Source organism: Gordionus sp. m RMFG-2023, chromosome 2 (genome assembly GCF_954871325.1).
Source record: "Gordionus sp. m RMFG-2023 chromosome 2, tfGorSpeb1-WG-v2, whole genome shotgun sequence".
Classification (NCBI taxonomy): domain Eukaryota; kingdom Metazoa; phylum Nematomorpha; class Gordioida; order Chordodea; family Parachordodidae; genus Gordionus; species Gordionus sp. m RMFG-2023.
Genome location: NC_088776.1, coordinates 44,072,088 through 44,093,276, shown reverse-complemented (window position 1 = coordinate 44,093,276; position 21,189 = coordinate 44,072,088). Strand labels below are relative to the sequence as shown.

General features: G+C 25.0%; 2 protein-coding genes across 2 annotated transcripts; one reads left to right on the top strand and one right to left on the bottom strand.

The window, feature by feature from the left end:
* The first annotated feature begins 7,536 nt into the window (after positions 1-7,536).
* Positions 7,537-10,176, top strand: LOC135925332 (uncharacterized). The gene is made up of 7 exons (XM_065460600.1): positions 7,537-7,689; positions 7,726-7,796; positions 7,838-7,966; positions 8,006-8,107; positions 8,148-8,207; positions 8,251-8,333; positions 9,743-10,176. Exons 3-7 carry the CDS (start codon positions 7,898-7,900, stop codon positions 9,939-9,941), a joined length of 513 nt encoding a protein of 170 aa, XP_065316672.1. The 5' UTR covers positions 7,537-7,689; positions 7,726-7,796; positions 7,838-7,897; the 3' UTR covers positions 9,942-10,176.
* On the bottom strand, positions 10,154-20,708 carry LOC135925331 (voltage-dependent anion-selective channel protein 2-like). Its single transcript, XM_065460599.1, has 10 exons — positions 20,646-20,708; positions 20,423-20,599; positions 20,241-20,375; positions 20,080-20,200; positions 19,657-19,736; positions 19,571-19,610; positions 19,245-19,361; positions 18,998-19,148; positions 18,691-18,748; positions 10,154-10,472 (listed from the first exon to the last, which is right to left on the bottom strand). The coding sequence occupies exons 2-10, from the start codon at positions 20,484-20,486 to the stop codon at positions 10,381-10,383; spliced, it is 858 nt and encodes a 285-aa protein (XP_065316671.1). The 5' UTR covers positions 20,487-20,599; positions 20,646-20,708; the 3' UTR covers positions 10,154-10,380.
* Positions 20,709-21,189: the final 481 nt, after the last annotated feature.

Here is a 21,189-nt window from a genome sequence, read left to right as displayed (position 1 = left end):
TTAGCAAGACAGTTTAGCAAGACAGTTTAGCAAGACAGTGTTTAGTCATCATACCGTATTTAAATTATTATATAACCCTAATAAATATAATCATTTATTAATTGAAAATTTATAATTTAATATTTTAGCCGAGTTCAAAATCACTAATCAACTATATTATTGATTTTTAAATTTAAATATCATGTCTGTTCCTAAAATTATTTTCAAGGTCCAAATTCAAATAAGTATAAGAGATTTATTTATAAAAAGTAAGTTATGTAGACATATTGTATATAATCCTCTATTATATATAATTTTTTATATATTAGGTAAATGTCACTTTTACAGACGTATCTGACAGTTATATAATATATTACAGTTAATATTTTTATAATTTTACTATAAAATGCTTTTGATAATAAATATAAGTAACAATTTGCTTATAAATATTTAACGCCATCTATTTATTTAAAATATAATTAAAGTTAAACGTATTATAATTCATCCCACAATAGATGTAATAAATTAGATATCTTTTCTTCTCTTTTTTACGTGTTTTTAGGAGCTATATTTTTCTTCTTCGAAAAATAGATTTGAGTTAAATCTTTATAATTGGATATAATATAAATATACCAACTATAGATGGTGCGACAATAATATATAAAATCTTATTTGCTTTCATGATATCACTCTGGTTCTTATTTTGTAGTTACGAAATGTTTCATTTCTAATATGGCATCCTTGCCATGTAAATAACTCAAGGCTTCAATATATTTGCATAATTTCTTCTAAAGGTTTTAATGTTTTTGTTGTATCAATTTATCTAACAGAATAAATTGTGATGGGTTACCATCGTGAGTGTCATGGATAGGACTGCAAATTAACCAGCATCTATTATTTGTGTGGCTATGTAATTTGAGATTATTAATACAGCTGCTGAGAGTAAGAGCATATGGTCGCATATTTTAGATAAGCAATAGGTCAATTGTGTAATCGTTTATATAACATTGAAAAAGGAAGATAATCTTTAAGAAATTTAATGTCATACATAGCTTCCATCATGTTATCTAAGAGGAAGCTCTAACCACCATATAGTTTTATGATTTGGATTGGTCGTTTATATTATCTTCTTCAAGAATTGTAGATTTGGTAAGGTCTATAAATTTTTTCTTATTAGTCCATTCTATAAAACATTGTCTAAAATGGTAATAGGGAGTTATATTAGTTTCATGACCTTTTGTCAATGTAAGTTGCTAAGAATTATAATATATTATGTAGTTTTCACAAACTATTATCAATTGAGGCATATATAAATTAATTAACCTTTTTTATCATTTATTATTCTTTAGACGCAAAATCATTTCATATCAACAATCGAAAATATTTTATACTGTGATAAATATATTTTCTATTAAAAAATATTATTTTTATAGGCTAGTTTATTTTGTATGCAAAATATAATAAATAACATTCAGAATAATTTAGTAAATTTTAAAAAAGTATAATATATTAATATAAAACCCTGCTGAAGGCCGGGCAAATGCAGGCATTTTTTAGTTGAGCCCCCTGGGATTGTAAAAGCTAGCGACGCCCCTATATATAATTAATGATTGATAGTATTATATGTATAATTCATGTGTAAAAATATATAATTAAATGATTATAAAAAAATATTGTATAATTAATAATTTCAAAATTTTTATCATTAAAACACCCCAATTTATCTTTAAAGACAATTTTATCTTCATTATACTCTCTCTACCTAGACACTTGATGACAGTAGTTTGTAATATCTAATGAATAACAACTAGATAATCATTAGATATATTAAAATCACGATACTCATTTTAAAAAATATTATTCAAAATTTGATGAATGTCAATTGTCAAAACTTATACTAATATTCATATCATAATATCCAGGGTTGGGCAAATTTTCAGAAAATTGTATTCGGATACAGATACAGATACTTTATAAAATTTTGTATTTAAGATACAAGATACTAGATGCTTTAGAAAAATTTCAATAAGATATAAGATACAAGATACTTGTATTTTTTAAAAAAAAAAGTATCTAAGATACAAGATACTTTTTTAAAAAACTTTAAATAGTCAAAATCAAAATGTATAAAGCTTTATTTTCTTATCTATAATATAAATTTATAAAAAAATATTTAAAATAAATTGTGAAAATAACAAATTTATTATAAAAGATAATGCGATATTTAGTTTAATAATTATATAATTAGTAAATAATAATAAATCAGCATCATAAATCAGCATTATTTTTTATATTATTAATTTTTCAAATGATTTATCGTTCAATCTTTGACGATTTGGAGTATTAACCATATTAGCAAAGCTAAATAATCTTTCAACGGGGGCTGAGGAGGGTAATATTGTGTTATATTTAATAAATATTTCTTTTATATATTTATAACTATTTAATATTTATACTCCGTCTGTCATCTTTCATATAATTTAGGACCTCTATTTAAATATCATTTATTGAATTATTAGAATTGGATGTGGTACTTTTAAGGCAAAAGTAATCATCATCTTCATCAATTGAAGATTTTGTTGAAGTATTAATTTCAATATTATTTTTAAAAACAATTAAAACTTCATGTAATAACAAATCCTGAAGGTATTTTTTTTCTTTTTCACCATCAATTCAACGATTTTTAAAATAGGAATGAGAAATAGTTGCCAAAAATGCACTTTTAAAATTGTTATCAAAATCATATATATTTTTAAATCTTTTATTTAAATAATTTTCTATGGCAATAGCTAATGGTTTGCAAAATTGTAGAATGGTTTGAATTAAATTTGTAATTTTTTTTAACGACATTTAAAATTGGAGCTGATTCTCCATAATAGCAGTTTATTTCACTCTGTATTTTGTCAATCGCTATAGCTAATGGGGCCACTATATTGCAATATTCTTCTAAATATTGAATTTCAATATCTCTTAATTTAGGAAATTCTAGTTTTTGACGTAATTTAGGAAGTTCGCCTTTAAATTTTTATAAACTATGAAGACTATCATACAAACTAATACATCTAGGGCAACAAGGTGTAACTAATTGTTTTCAACTGCTTTGATAAATTCTGCAGTTTAGGCCTATTATTTGCATTCCATAGCTTAGGACATTTAGCTATTGCAGGATGATGAATTTTAGAAATGTTAGGAGAATCCTTAATAGCTTTCTCGACATCTGTTGTGGCAATTAGACTTATCGTATGGCACAAACAACGAATGTGTTGAGGCAATGTTATTGAGGCTTCTTTAGACCCTTAAATAAACAAATAAATAATTTTATTTGAATAAAAATTTTTACTAAATTTACAATATCATAATAAATTTTAAAGAAGTATTAAATAATACTTTCAATGATTTCGAATTCTATACATTCATCATCATTGATGTCAAAGTCATTAGCTTCCATAGAATATCCAAACTCCTTGAAAGCTTTCTTAAAGTTAGAGCCGTTATCTGTAACAGTTGTTATAACTTTTTCGTCAATACCAAAGTCACGATAAATTTCTTTATTATGATCATCTTGAAGTACTTCAAAAAATTTGCCATTAAGTATGCTTAGTTTAAATTTATTGTTATAATTTTCGGTTGAAGAATCATCTGAAGACGAAGATAAATATATTATTCTATTTTCTTCCATAAAATAGAGAGATATAAAACGATTCAAATATGGTAGTTCTAATTGTTAGCAAATTGCTATATGACGACTAACGTCATATATCAAAAATTATCTTAAAATATCTAAATTTTGATTATATTTTTCATTTAAATCTTAAAACAATATCATTTAAAATTTTAATACTATTTAAATTAACCAATATAAATTTTTTTTAAAGTATCTGTATCTTTTTGAATACAAAGTTGGTTAAGATACAAATACTTTTAAATAATATGTATCTTAGATACTGGATACAAGATACTTTCCAAAATTTTTAAAAAGATACAAGATACAAAAGTATATTGTATCTTGTATCTTAGATACAAATATCCGCGATACTGCCCAACCCTGATAATATTTAATATTAATTTGGTTGATTTATTTTCAGTCTAAAATTATAATATATATTTAATAAATAATTAAAATATTAAATGTGCCATTTTGTCGTTATCCATTGCGTAAAATTATTTTTTTTTACTTTGTTTATGTAATAAAATAAACTTGGAAATATTAAACAATTTAATTCAAATGTTATTATTTTTAATATTTAAAAAAAAGTAAAGTAAAATTATATATAAATTTATCTAAAAATAGATACAGATATTACCTCCAAAATAACATCCAGATAATTGTATTTAGATACTTTAGCAACTATGCTCGTTACTCAAATTATAAATTGATATTAATTTTTCTAGCTTTTTTTTATAAATTTTAATTTAATTTATATAAATTTATCCATCTGTTTTATCAAATTAAATGATATTTTATATGATTATAAGACCTAAAAGTTTCAAGCACTATTTATTTTTAATATATATACATGCTCTTATCAATTATTTTATCTAGTTCTTAGTCACGCCAAAAGCACCGAAAATAATTTATTGCAATTTTATTCTAATAATTGGTCATTATCACTGTTGTAAATTTTTTATGTCAATCAGGATGATTTCTTATTTTATATATATTTTAACAAGAAAAATGTAACAAAATTATAGAATTCATCATAAATCTAAAATTCTAAAAATTTACCATAATTTTTATTTTAAAAATGGAGGCCATTCTTATGCTTGGAATTACGGATGGTATTTAATGCCTTTTGTCTAAAATCTTTTCAAAAGAATAAGAGAAATTATTACAACTCTAAAATAAAAAAAAATGCATAGATTGAATTAGGGTGCGAGGCAGATTAAATAAAATGCCCAAGTACAATAGATCTAACATTAGATATTTTGTATATTGAAAGCATTGTTCTATACCTAAATACCCGACTCAAATTGGCCATATCAATGATGATAATAACAATAATGCCACACATATGAAAACGTTAAAATTAAATGTCCTAAGCATGTTATAGTATATTAATTATGCTTGAGGGTTTTATAGTCCTCAACTTATTGTATCTTAAATAGTTAATTTTTGATTCATACTAAACAACTTAAACTCAGCCTAACTCAAATTTATAGTAAATGTTTTTGTTTATCATGGAAAAACTTTTTACTTTATAATTTTACATAAATTATAAAAGAATGTTTACCACTAAATATCGCTTGAAATATATAATTTATACAATCTTAAAATGAATTAACAAAAAAAATTGAAAAAAAATATTAGAAAATTTCTAAAGTATATAAAAATCACAGAATGAATAATTAATAAAAAAAATAAGTTCTCAAAAATATAATTATTCTTATTTTTATTTATCATAATGTTTTGTTTTTATATTATACCAATCAACTAGTGTTGTTAAACGGCTCGTTTTGAGCCCTTTTTTAAAAATCCAGAAAAATATTATGTGCAAGCATGAAAATTTTGCTCATAGAAGGAGCAAAGGTCTAGACATATAGTTTCGAAATTTCGAGGCTTAGTCAATATTTTTCTGGCGAAAATACTGAGTTAGCCGTTTTTAAAAATCGGCTCAAAACGAGCCGTTTAACAACATTACAATCAACAATAAACATAATTGTTGATTGGCGTTTAAATATAAAAATATTTATCTTTTATAATTTAAACTTAACAATAAATTAAACATTAATTAGGAACAAATTAATCAAAAACTAGAACAGAAGGCATATCTGGTAAAATTAATTTTATTTTATAATGTTTTGAAAAGAATTAGGAAACACTATCTCAAACTATGAATCATATCTAGTAGAAGAATTATTATCTTTTCTTTTAAAATTTAAAGAAACTGTTGAAATCATATCTGCTCAAAGCCTTAGACTTTATTATTTTACGAAGTAAAATGGAAACAAATTTATGGTAAATGACTATGTTAACTTCGAAATCATTTCTTCCATAAAGGCAAAGCTATAAAAACTTTTCCAGGTTGTTTTCTGCAGGTAAAAGTATGTTCATTTATTTATTTAACTAATTTTTTATTTCAAATATTATCTATGTGTCAGCATATCCTATAGACTCAAGATTTCAAAAATTGAAATTGGGTCAATGTAAATAATAGAACAAAATTGCCCAGCTTCGGAGATTATTATAAATTATCTTAAACGTACAGAGTATTATTTTTAGCGATTGAGAATCGGGAGGAAATGTTATATTCAAATTATTTGACAAAATTAGCAGGCTAAACATTCAACAAGTACAAATTATGATTCCACTTCAAGATTTGGAACAAGAATGCATATTTTTCCCTGGGAAACGTCATTAACAAGATATGGAGGAGAAAAACTTTATACAGTTATTAGCATACTTATTGATAGGGTTTTATCTAGCGATGGGTTGATGTTTAATTTAAGGAGATCATCATCATATCTGGGAAATTTAAGTTAATTTATTTATTTAAAGGATAATTATAAAATTACGAAATCGATTTTTAATTTATTAGTTTTCACTTCAATAAAGATCCAAAAATATTCAGAGATATCTGTAATGCAATATTTTAATTTAATTAATTATCAATTAAAATAAACGAAAAAATTTATAAAGGCGCTCCAATATACGCTGCCTATATTGATGGCAGCTAAAAATCGGCGCGCTTCCGGCCACCGATTAGATTCTTAAAACTCACGTTGGCCGTTAGATTTTTGAAACTCGCGCCTGCCGCCCATTGTTAATTCGGCACACATGTCTTTTATATATTTTTTTAAGAAATTTAATAGGTTTATTTCAATTGCAAACGCCTTTATAATTTTACCGAAACCACAATAGAACGAGATTTTAATTATAGGCAACCACACCTTAATTTTTCACTTTTACCCACAAATAATAACTTAACAGAATCCTTTATAGAAAACGACTTGGATTAGAGATCTACAAAACACGGTCAGTCTGAAAACAGCCAGCTGACTTGGCTGGGAAAATTAATAAAAATATTGAAACGGGCAGGCACGAAATACTTTCCAAAAAATTACAATGGATCTAGAAAATGATATAATTGTCCAAATTCGTATATCTACATGCCATTCATCAAATTCGACAAAAAAATGATTGTTGAATAATAGAATAAATTGATTGGAATGGTATTCAATGAGTAGTTGTGTTATAAAAAGAAAGATCTACGAAAGGATTAATTAGATAAAATTATCCAACTTATGCTGAATAGAGTAGCATTAGGGACTTGTTAACAGTTAATTAACTATTCCTGTCAGATTAATTAATGGTATCAGGAAATAATTTTTTGTATTATTTGAACAAATCAATCCTCACCTTAATTTCATTATAATTGTGACTGTTAGAGAATAGTGAATTTTTTTAGGTTATATAGTTATAATAGATTGGAAATATTTCTTAATGGTAATTTTAATATCAGACAGAAATTGTTTGTAATAGAGGTCGTTTTTTTTATATACCCTATAAATCAAAGCCAAATGGGTACTTTTTAGCAGATTATCATTCATTCATGGCGGTCAAACCAATTCAAACATTAAAAAATTTATCAAAACGATTTATAAATATATCTTCATTATCCGATTATATAACAAAACTGCCACATAGGCCAAAACCTGTATTAGCAGATTTTTATACCTCTAATAAAGAAAGTTTTGCTTCGATAGTACAGGGTAATTAATACTTCAATATTTAAATAATTTAGTAAGGTTTGAATGGTAAGCAAACGCTTCTCAAGGTAATAGAATTGTATAAAAATTTACCCGAAGATGAAAAAGAGGTAATAAATTTTATTTGTATTAGTGATAAAAAGTACCCTAGCAATTGCGTAAACGTCATTATGATGCATATCAAATTTACCAAAAAGATTTAAATGAAATTATGATGGGTATACCACCAGAAACACAGACAAAGTTAATTTTAGATGGTTTTATTAAAAATCCTGATAAGGTAGTAAATTGATCCAATACTAGCATTATATTTTATTAGTTATTTAACATGAATATTCCAAAAATACCACAATCTGCATATTCTTATTTCACCCAAAAACACTTAAAGTTGGAATTCAATAAGTCTAAAAAACTACCAGGAGTAAATTATTGTAATAATATTTTGTAATTAATGCTTTTAGAAAGAAATTTTGAAAGAAGCTGCTCAAAAATGGAGAAATTTAACAAAAGAAGAAAAATTAGTATTAACATAATTTGTTGTATTATTTTTTAATGGTTTAATAGAAGTGTGTTGAAGAATGGAAAACACTGAAAGAAGAATATGTTAAAAATATGGAAAATTGGAAATCTAATATGCAAAATAATGGGTATTTTTAAGATTTATACTTATTATATATTATCACTCTTTTAAAAATTATTTATGCATATAATGAAATTTGAACATGATAAATACATTGTAGCATCTTTTATTAAAAAATTGTTAGAGCAGTCTTGTTCAAAAGGGCATTGGGTCACCAAAATCAGACTATTTGATTATTTACTTAAAATTAATTTGGTTATATATTTTTTTTGTTTATCTTGGTTGATACTTTTTTATTGCTGATTTAGATTAGGCATAGGTAAGTTTGGGGGTTTAAAGGGCTGGTTAATTTATTCTTACTCTGGATGCTCAAAGTTTTATCTTGACCTTGTTTTAAAATAAAAAATTTTATTAGATCAAATATTGAATCTATTACTAGAACTCGATCCTAGATTACAACCAAGGATTAGCTCTGAAAAATTTAAAGATCATTTTATAAAAATAACAATTATGATCAAGAATCACTATTAATGAATGATCCCTTTAAAAATTTAATTTTAACCTCCACCAAAGACCAGAAATAATGCAATTAACACTGGCCAGCTTACTTTCATTTTGTATTAATATAATTCTGTCTTATTTCTAATATAATGCTTCATTATTAAAGTACACATATATATCTTTCGAGACACCTCTTCACTTCATCAGAAGTATTAATTATCCATAATACCTTCAAGGGATTATTTTAATATAGTGCTTTTGGAATTTTATAAACAGTTTCTGACAATTGTGGTAAATATTATCTCAATTTTAACACTCCTTATCTTATCCAGGGGGTGAGGGGTTATTTTTTGTATATTAAATGGTTTATTTGGTGCATTAAAAATTTATTAGAACTACTCATCATATAAAATTTATTAGATGAACACAAATAATAAAATATTGGAAACTTCAAAATATTAACACCGAATATAATATGGTTAAAAAATATTATAGCTATATAAACCTATATGTAAGTCACAATAAAAGATAAAATTAAACATTTTATAAAGTTCAGTCAGCATTGCCAGACTCAAAAACCATTTTCTAATTAGGCCCAAATTTGAACTGGGTATACAGCTCTTATTAAATCATGGATTATTTATCTAATCGAAAACAATTTCTTATTTTCTTATTCTTTTACTCAAAACCATTTATGATTCATTATTAAAGTTTAAAAATACTTAGAGACCAACAATCTAGGTTTTTACCTTTCTTTTTTTCATAATATTTTTTTTTAGCTCATCAATTTTTAATTGTGCGAAAACCTTTCATCTCCCAAATTTTTTGCTACATTTCTTTATTTTGTCTGAACTTTTTTTTAACTAGTAAAAGCTATTAACTAGCTACTTTTATATTTTCATCACAAAAAAGGAATCAATATTATTTAATCGTATTTATTTTAAATTGATAATTTTATCATATAAATAAAATAAGATACCCTGAACAATTAATTAACTTGCTATCTTCCAGAAGAGGCTTATATGCTTTGCTAAAATCCCGCAAATTGCAAGACACAAACAAATCTAAAGATCCAATTAACGATATAGAAAAGAAAATTGAAAATATGGAAATTGATAAAATTTCCCCTTTACACACAGATAAACCTAGGAAGAAATCAAAAATTGAAAAATAAAATTAATTGAATTAACAAATTATATATATATATTATACACACTAATCACGTTTCTAATAAAAGTTATGGTTTAATTTTTGAAAGATATAATATTCAATAATAAAAACCCATAAAATTTATTTATAATATCCATATAACTAAAGAACATTTTTTTATAACTGGATATCAATTTTTTACTGATAACGATATACTTTGTTAATTTATATATTGTTTACTATTGTCAATCACAGTAATAAATCACAAAATATATCATTATAAATAAATAATATTGAATTCAATTCGTTTTTGAAAGAATGTACAAATATCATCAAATGAATTTTAATACTAAAATCGGAGCAAATATACTTTATCACAATCAATTAGATGAAATATTATTAAACACTTAAAATTTACATAATATTAAAATCCGTGTAAAAAAAAATTTAAAAAAACAATATTATTAAGTTTCGATTTCTAAAGCTAGGCCCATTTGATGTCCACCTTGATTCAAATTTTTACCATCTATCAAAGAAGATAACGTTAATGCAACACCTTTTTGATATTTAATTCATAAATATAAATTAATAAAATTATTTTGCTACTCACATTGTTAAAAAAACTATTATTAGTTCTCCATTTTTATAAAAACGGGATATTCAAAATTAACGATTGATCCCATACATTACCATTATAAAATATATTTTTTATAATGCGAAAAATTTAAAATTATATATTTTTAAAATAGCGAATCACAACCTGCACTATGATCATAGATAAACTGCGGTCTTTTTATAAAAAGACTGAGTGAACCATTAGGAATTAAAATACTTTATAATCACATATTTAAATTTGACTGAGGAATTAATTTTTAAATACTCCACTTTTATTCCTTGCATATAATAGTTTGAATCACATTCAATGATAATCTTTTTAAAAAATAATATCACCAGCCTTTGAAATTAGCTGTTCACTAGAGAACACATATTTACTGATTTATTAAATAATATCTAGCCAGTGGTGATAAACACGGAAACCTATTTTAAAATATGAAAAGCCAACATTTTTTTAACTTTCACTTTTTGCAGGGACCTAAATATAAAAATATTCTGGTTCGGCTCAAGAGAAAATAACTTAGATTGTTTAGAATTAAATAGACTAGGGTTCTTTAGACTGCCTAATATTTAAAAGGGTTCCAATTCAGTTTTAAAAAAGATAAATGTTTTAGCTACTTTTAAAATTTTTGCAATATTTATGTAAAAAGAATTTTATTGAGAAAATATATAATACACCAAAAAAGTTGGAAAAAAATTATAAGTAATGTCTTCCAAACGTCAGCAATTTATTGATACGCTGTGAGGATAGATTATTTTTTAACTCTGTGAATGCTTTTTCACTAGAGACTTCAGTTGGAGAGACTGCTAGCAATGTTGCTGATTTCGCCCAGGATATTCATATTTTTCTCGCCTCACTGTAGGCCATCAAGAAAGCATTTTTCGTTTTGCAATCCTATATAGGATCAAGAATCTACCATTCTGCTATTAATTTTAAGCCCAAGTCACATCAAAAATATTTATATTAATTATATTTTTTATAAAATTTAGATGTCAAGAGGAAATTAAAATAAAATTAGAAAAAGAAATATCAATATAAGATTAAAATCCGCCTGTTTTCCAATGATTAAAGAGCAAAAAATTAATCACTAACTAGCAAAATATGAAGAATGAGTGTATGATATATTAAATGAATATTATTTTATTAGAAAATTTTAAACATTGCAAAAATAAATAAATGTTAATCGATATTAATTCCGCCGCAAAATATAAAAAGTTATATTAAATAAGGTATTAAATTACAATATATATAATAAAATGGTTTTACTGAGTAAATAATACTAAAAATATGATTTGGGACCTCTTGTAATTTGGGTAAATTTTATAAACAAACTAAGGCGGTTTGGCCAAACTACAAATGCTAAGGTAAACTACAAATGCTAAAGTAAACTGCAAATGCTTAGGTAAAATTTTTGTTATATTCTCTCTTAATTGGAGGGAGGTTCATTTTCTTATTCTATAAATAACTTATAAAAAAATATATTCTTAGATACATTCAATAATAAATGAATAGGGGCCATTCCATGTCAAATCGATCAAAAAAGGCCCATTTTCGACCGACCCCTTTTAAAATTGTTAAAAATTTCTGAAGGGGAAATAAAAGAGAAAGCCGTTTATTTTAGCTAGCTAGCACACCTGGTTCTTGAGATATAGGGGCTTATAGGTACAAAAAAGAGCCAATTTGGAATCTGTAAAATTTTTAAAATGCTTATATCTCAAGAACTATTTATAGTAAAAAATAATAAAATATATCATATTGTAGGTAAAAAAAATCTCTAAAGGACTATCAAAATAAAATAAAAATTGGAGCCAATTTGAGTCTTTAACTTCCGGTTTACCTATAATGCTTTACCTCTATTTTTAAGCAAAAAAGGGAGTTTGTTTTCGAAATTTTTTTATTGCTTTTTATTTAGACACCTTTTATAAATATATGTATGATGTCAAAACCTTGGCGACGCTAGCGACTCTTCCAAAATATACATTTTTATCAAAAATCGTAAAAAAAATAGATGGCGCTAATGTTTAAAAAAAATATTATTTCTAAAAATGAAAATATTTATAAGTTTATAAGAAATGCGATAAAATTTTCCAGTTCTGCTCCCCTCCCCCACCATCCTTAAATTTTTTTACAATCTCTGCTTTAGTACTATAATAGCGAATGACTTTTTGGCACGATAATGTATAACAGCTGCATTAAAAAAGAATTTATATTAGACATATTATCGATTATATTTTACGATAATAATATTTTAAAAAATTAAAAGTTTAAAACAATCTCTCTTTCTGTTTAATATAATTTTTTTTCCGATCAGATTAGTTTTAAACAAGCCATATTCTAGGTTCAAATTAAATAAAATTTTATTCTATATAAAAGATGGATATACCAAATATTAAAATATCAAGATGTTGTAACCCATATAATTTACAAAAACATGCATATTATCGCAAGAATCTAAGAAAGATTCAACCTTGGATGACCAAAAAAAATTTACCAATCAATTTAAATATGCTAATATGCTCTTCATGCCGACAAAAAGTAGCAAAGCTTCCTTATAATGACAATGATATTGATTCTCCTCCTCATATAGTTAATCAAGAGGCAATTGAAAACATTAATATATCCCTACATTCAATTGGGGAATCTCCCATTAAAATAAAACGCTTACGTGAAAAGAAATTTCCAAAGAAAAAAATATCTAGCATGAAAAAAGTTTTAGCGACTAAAATTATACCATTATCTTCATCAAATGATGAAAAATTCGATGAAATTCTCGATACCTTAAAAATCAATTTCCCACAGCTTTCGATAATAAACAAATATAGATTATTAACATTATTACCATCAAATTGGACAGTATGAAGAATTATAGAAGAATTCAATATTTCATATCATATGGCGATAAAATCTAAAGGTTTAATAAAAGAAAAGGGGTTTTTTCAACACCTAATCCTAAACCCGGCATAACAATAGATGCCGCCACCGTTGATATTGTCAAATCTTTTTATAACAATGATCAATAAAGTAGATCGATGCCTGGGAAAAGGGATTTTGTAACCATAATAAAGAACAGTGAAAAGATTCAAGTCCAAAAAAGATTAATTTTAATAAATTTACGAGAGCTATATCTTAAATTTAAAGATATTCATTCAAATATTAAAATTGGATTCTCTAAATTTTGTGATCTTCGTCCCGAGAATTGTGTATTTGTTGGCAGTAGTGGTACCCATTGAATATGTGTTTGCTCCATTCATCAAAACACAAAATTAATGCTGTTGAGTTTGCCCAAAATTACTTTAAATGAAGATTTAATTAAGATTGCATATAAGGATATATTACCAAAAATAATTTGTAATCCAGCATTACCAAAATGTTTTTTTGGTGATTGTGCTCAATGCCCTGGATCTTCTAATTTAAAGGTCATGATAAATGAAATATTATATTCAATTATCGAATATATTACCTACAAGCAATGGGTAACAACAGATCGTACAGATCTTTTAACTATCACTTCATCAACCTTTAATTTTTTAGAAACGCTTTTCGAAAAGCTAAATATTTTACTATTACACTCATTCATAACAAAGCAGCAAACAATATTCATGAATTCTCTTAAAATTAATTTAAAGGAAGGAGAATATATCGTGCAGGCAGATTTTGCTGAAAATTATGCCTTTGTGGTTCAAGATGAAGTACAGGGGTTTCACTGGAATAAATCTCAAGTTACCATTCATCCTTTTGTCATTTATTACAAGTCACTTAATAATTTAAATCATTTAAGTTTCGTAATATTATCTGAATCTCTCGTTCATAATACAATTGCGGTTCATATATTCCAAAAATATTTAGTTCAATACTTAACAAAGAAATTTCAATGCCTGCCAAAAAAATTCTTCTATTTTTCAGATGCAGCAGCTCAATATAAAAATCGGAAAAATTTAATCAATCTTTGCCACCATGAATATGATTTCAAGATAAAAGCTGAGTGGCATTTCTGGGCTACATCTCATGGCAAATCAGCTTGTGACGGGGTCGGAGGTACCGTCAAGCGTTTAGTGGCTAGAGCAAGTTTACAAAGACCTACTTCAGAACAAATAACTTCTCCTAAAGAGTTTTTTGCCTATTGTAAGGAAAATATAAAAGGTATATGATTTATAATTTATTAATATATATATTATAATTTTTTTATTAAGGAATAGAGTTCTCCTATATTATGGAAGATGAATATGAGAAAGAACAAATAATTTTAAAAGAGAGATTCGACAAAGCCCGTACTATACCAGGGACGCAAAAATTTCATGCTTTTTATCCAATTTCTCAGGATAAAATTGAAACAAAATTTTATTCTAATTCAACAGAATCGCAAATATTAAATATAACATTTCACAAATTTTAAATTATGGAATGAATATAATTGTCTATCTCTATTTCTATATTTCTATACTATTAATATGAATGAATAATAAAAAAATTATACGAAAGATTTTATTATTGGAAATATATTACATTATTAAGTGTCTAAAGGGCATTTACCCACACTGCCCCTCAATTTATTTAGTATATTTAATAGAAATTTAAAATATTTTTAGTATAAAAAGTGAAAATATCCGTTTATTGATAAATTTGCAGCAAAATTTTAACCAAAATCCGTAATTTTATAAAGCGCCATCTATTATTTTTTTAAATTTTTGGAGTCGATAGCGTCGCCAAAGTTTTGATATCGTATATATTTATAAAAGGTGTCTAAATAAGAAGCAATAAAAAATTTCGAAAACAAACTCCCTTTTTTGCTTAAAAATACAGGTAAAGCATTATAGATAAACCGGAAGTTACGCCAATTTTTATTATTTTTTGATAGCCTTTTAGAGATTTTTTTACCTACAATATGATATATTATATATCTTTTTACTATAAATAGTTCTTGAGATATAAGCTTTTTAAAAATTTTACAGATTCCAAAGTGGCTCTTTTTTGTACCTATGAGCCCCTATATCTCGAGAACCATGTGTGCTAGAGAGCTAAAATAAACGGCTTTCTCATTTATTTACCCTTCTAAATAATTCCAGAAATTTTTAACAATTTTAAAAGGGGTCGGTCGAATCGTGATCGATTTGACGTGGAATGGCCCATAGACATTAATAGTTGTATTTCCTTTTAACTCATAATAAAGAGTTTAAATCCTTTAGTATAATTAAATTAAAAATAATTATAATTACATTTTATATTTCATTAATATTAAATCCGTAAGTTGGCGTATTATTATTTCATGAAAAAAAATTAAATAATAATACACCAATTGGCGGATTTTATATTATTGTAATTTAAAATGTTATTATAATACTTTTTTTAAGATAATTATATTAATAGATTTAAACTATTTATTATGAGATGAAAGAAAATACAACTATTAATGTCTATTCATTTATTATTGTTTATATCTAATAATATAATTTTTATAAGTTATTCATATCATAAGAAAATGAACTCATTCCAATTAATAGAGAATATGTCAAAAATTTTTACCTAAGCATTTGCAGTTTAGTCAATGTGAAACACGTCAAACACCTTTTTAAATAATAATATAATATGATTTTAAAATATACAAATAAAAAGATAATTTGTAATTTTTTTTCTTAAAATAATATTACGCCAACTTGAGGATTTAATATTAATGAAATTTAAAATGTAATTATTCAATTATTCAATTTGTTATTTCTTATACATGTTTTGTAATAAAAAAAACAAATTCAATAAAATTTCTTTATTTTTCTTGGTTTTTATTACTAAAAGTTTTTAAAATATTTGTACTAGATTATTAGAGTGTTTAACAAAAAAATATATAAGGCGATTAATTGTAAAAATCTAAACCATATAAAAACTGAATGAAATGATATTTATCTGTAAACCAAAATAAATTGTAAATTCGTTAAAAATACGTGAAACGGAATTAAGCCGTTTGAAAATTGCAAACTAAGAACCGAAAAAAAAATTACCGTTATACATGGCGGTTCGACACCCTGGTAAAATAGGTCATTTTTCATATTTTTACCTTTGATATTTCCAAAACTAGATGAGACCCTCTGAATTTTTTTTTTATTTTAGAAAATACCTTAAAATTTTAAAAATATTTCCTAAAGAAAATTCTGTTTTTTAGAATTGAGCCCCCCTGAGTTTGTAAAAGTTTATGACACCACTGCACTTATATACAAAATAATAACCTAATTCAAAGATGTCTGGAGAATGGTGATTGCTGACCACTTCAGATCCCTGCTTTTAGATGAGAAAGATGATAGTTCTAATCATAAATGTGGCGGACTCCCTGGTCCTTCTAAGTTATAACCTCTGAAAGTAATGCCCATTAATATTCCCATAAAAAAACTTAAATTATTATTTCAATTATAGATTGACCTTACCTCCAGACCAATCTTCAAAAAAATTTGGTTTTGCAAATCGACCCATTAATGTTTCTTCGATTTTCACTATGAGAAAATAACATTTTCTTCCTTTAAATTTATGATTTTTTTAAACATTAGGCCTGATTTAAAGTTCTACAGGGCCAAACTGACCCAAGGGCTGGGGCAGTGGTAACATTATATACAACCCTAGAAAAGATTATTGTTATTCCCTTCATATTTTATTTTTTGATTGTATATCACAATTATAAAATATTTTTAAAAAATAAGAATAATTATTAACCCTCTATTGTGTACATCATATTTGAATAACATACCATAAAAAAGGTATAAATTTTAATATAAAACACATGATGCATAATAGATACACATATATTTTATTTATTTCTATAGTTAATTTTGTCAAAAATGAAAGACAGCTATCAATATAAATATTATAAAATACATAATTTACAACTTTCGAAAGTTGCATTTCCATTTATAAATCATTTCATTTCTCTTGTACAAAATTTTAAGAAACAGGAAGTTAAGAATCCTATTAAATAAATGTAAAAGAAATGTTTTATATATAAATATATTATTATATTCATTAATAGTGTTTAAAATTTAAATTTTAAGGTACATGTACCCAGATACATAATGCACACAAGTGCAATATGAATTTGAGCAATTTTGATTATTTTTTTTGTATTATTAAATGTTCTTTATTTGTTATCTATAGTCAAAATGTACTGTATTCCAGAAGATAAATCTGATTCTAACCTTAATGGTTCATCAGATGAGGAAATTCTTGATTCAAGATATGTAGATGTTGGTTCTAGCGGAAATGCGGTATTTCCTATTTGTACCACTACATTCCAATTTTAAATTGTGTTTTGATAATTGGTTCTGTGGTATAGAACTTCAAGTATTACTCGCCTAAAAGGGAGTATTGCTACAGCGAGTGCTAATAGAATTTATAATGCCAGTTTCCAACTGAAGAAGAATTCTAAAAGATGGAGCGTGGATCTTTTATCGAGAGGAAGACGACATAAATGGTGTAGAATTATATGCTACTAAATGGCATAATATTAGGTCTGTAATTATTCTAAGTAACTATATAGGTAGTCACCCTGCTGGAGATTGTGAACGGTCTGATAGAAAGGAACGACGGAAAATTAAAATTCCGTGTCCAGCAGCTATAAAAGTTACAATATATATGGAAGGTGTAGATTTAATGGATTCATTGATTACTTTATATTGAACTCACATAAAATCACGTAAATGGCACCTCCGTATAGTATTCCATATACTTGATATGATGCTCATAAATCTTGGTTAATGTATAATAGCAGATACTCTGTACATGTAACAAAATAAAAAAAGCGAATATCAATTAACACCAAATATAAAGAAAAATAAATTGGTTACAAAAGTGATTTGTATCAAATATGGTGTATCATTATGTTTTACTATAAAAAACGATTGTTTTAAATTATTTCATGAAAAATAATATAAATCTGTTTTATTACATTATTTATCAAATAATAAAATTCTATGTTTTTATTTTGAAAAAATATGATACTTTTTAAACATTATGTATTTAAATACACACACTAAATTTTTTAAAAAAAAAATTTTTTTTTTTAGTTTATTGAGGTCACTTTAAAGACAAAATAAGTTTTTTTAAAAAATTATATCATTTATTGCAATAGAGGGTTAAAAGAATCAGTAGCAATAAAAAAATGAAAGAACAAATAAAATGTTACCATCTTTTAATCTATGAGTATAGCTTAGCCCTACTTGACTAGCATTATTGACTTTAGCCTTTATATATTTTTTTATCAAAAATATATTGTACAAAAAATTATGTAAGTAAATCAATTGTTCTATCTAATTCTAATATAAATGTTGCCATACCTTAGTATATAAAAAATATACATTAAAAAAGGGAATACTTAAAATAATAACTTACTAAATTGCTTATTGTTGATTAATATTATAATGTACATGAATAAAATATCCTTATATAATGAAAAGTAAAATTTTTTAGATGGCTAAATAATCTAAAAATACCCTTAGAGTTGAGAACTGGTCAATTTGATATTTGCACGCAAAACCTAATTTGGTGGATTGATTGCCCAGGGTGTAACCTATTTGAACCCCTGATTCAAAACCTGGCTTTATTAATTGATGTAAAGAAACTCCAATATCATTAGACTCATTGCTTATTTAATATTAAAAAATACATATTAAATTATAAGTTATTTATTTACAAAGTCATAAGAATATTAGGTAAATAATATAATAATTTTCTTTTTACCAATTTGTATGTATTGTAAAATCAGAACCCCTATAACCAAAAGCATAATTAGCCTTAGTTAATTTGCTTCTTGTTGCATCATAAACCATATGACAGCCTGCTAACCAACTATCATAACTGAAAAGGTAGCAATAAAATAGAATATTTAGTATAAATAATAGAAGAATGTACATATCAATATTTAATAGAATTTAATTTTATCTGCTTTTGCCAATCAAAAAACCTGCATATTATAAATAAAAAAAATAATATAAATTTGAAAGCATTAAATTAATAATCAAAAAAATATTTTTGAATAAAAATAAATTAAAAAAATATAAACTTACACAAAAACAGCAGATGTACCAATGGTAATAGGTGAACTTCCTACATTTGATAAAAATGGTATAATAAATATTAAACTAATTTATACCAATATAAGGTATTTCAAAATCATTTGCTAGATGAAAATTGTCATGTTTGAAGGCAGTCTTTATAAAAGCATTCTTTTTTCTTCATAAAATGATAAAATAATTTATTCAATACATTTTTAAAAATATACACTTTTTTAATGTAAAATATGTCTTGAAAAGTAAATTTCATTTATAATATTTATAAATTATAATATAAACATTCTTACTCATTTGTAGGTATACAATAAAAATACAAAAAGAAAATCTTAGGTTATTATATTTGACTTAAATAAATATATTATGATGTATAACCAATATAATATTTTTGATCAAATTTTATTTACCTAAATTTAACTTTTATATTGGGTTTAATATTTATCATTAATTGATATTTCATAAGACTTAGAAATTTAATGTACAAAATAGGTTATTAAAATTATTACCCAGTATTTGGAGAAAATAATGTTTCCATCCCTATTTTGACTCCTTTCATTAAATAATCCTCACATGAAATATCTGTAAGAAGTAAATTATCAGTGCTCCATTTTTCCTTTATAGTTGTCCCTAAAAATGCATCTAAAACAAGGTTTGATAATACGTATACCATAATCTTTCCATTTGTACTTGGTTTCCAAAAATCCAGCAACTGTTTTGGTATCAATGTTTGAATTTCCTGAAAAGGTAAATTCAACGTTACTTTTAGTTTTTGATTTCGATTCCAATTTGAATAAATTAAAAACTAAATTAGATTGTGTATTAAAATAAAGTAACTTAATGGTATATTACAAAATCCCTTAGTAAATAAATCTCTTGCATCTTTTCCCAAATCTAGATAAGCAGGGGGTGCCATATGTTCGTTAAAAATTTAGCTATTATAGCCTTTGTAGGAAACGTGTTTTTCGTGTTTTGAGGGAAAAAATAAAAAAAAATATAGGGGTTCGGTTCTTTTGGTGCAAGTGAATACTATAAAGAATAATAATATCAAGATTAAAAATCATATTAATCAAACTAGAATATTAAAATTGAACATTTTATTTTCACCAGAAGTTAAATAATATATAAATTTTTGTTCTTTTAGGAATCGAAATTCAATTGATATGACATTAAATTTCAATATCGATAGTAATCATCGAAGGCTTATACACATAAGAGTTTAAACTTAAAATCAGCCACCTCCCACCCTTAAAGTAATTAAATTATACTGTAGTTCAGGGCATAGGCCTTTGTTTTAGCTAATTCTTCTCTTATGAGCCTATGGACGTTTAAATAACAGTTCTCGGATTGTTGTGCATACAAGTACGTGCGTCTTACCTACATTGTGTAGAGGGTTTCTCATTTATTTATTCACCAAAATTAATTTAGTTCCAGTTAGATGGAAATGAAGAATACCCAGCGTAGCTCTGTTGAATCTTTAACTTCAGAGGGAATAAGAGTTATAAATCACGTATCACGTAAAAAATATCTTTAACAACATGTAATATTCGCAGATAATTGTCAATCTTATTTATATCGCTACATGTCATTTAATTTATTACAGTATTATTTTAAAATTA

Bases quoted from the DNA above. Each gene is read 5' to 3' on its own strand.
- LOC135925331 (XM_065460599.1), bottom strand. From the start codon at position 20,486: ATGGCACCCCCTGCTTATCTAGATTTGGGAAAAGATGCAAGAGATTTA. The intron at 19,362-19,570 runs GTAAGTTTATAT...CTACCTTTTCAG, and splicing joins GGTACATCTGCTGTTTTTGT to TTATGATAGTTGGTTAGCAG. The intron at 19,149-19,244 runs GTAAAAAGAAAA...ATATTAAATAAG, and splicing joins TTTACAATACATACAAATTG to CAATGAGTCTAATGATATTG.
- LOC135925332 (XM_065460600.1), top strand. From the start codon at position 7,898: ATGATGGGTATACCACCAGAAACACAGACAAAGTTAATTTTAGATGGT. The intron at 8,108-8,147 runs GTAAATTATTGT...TAATGCTTTTAG, and splicing joins AGTCTAAAAAACTACCAGGA to AAAGAAATTTTGAAAGAAGC. The intron at 8,334-9,742 runs GTATTTTTAAGA...AAATAAAATAAG, and splicing joins TCTAATATGCAAAATAATGG to ATACCCTGAACAATTAATTA.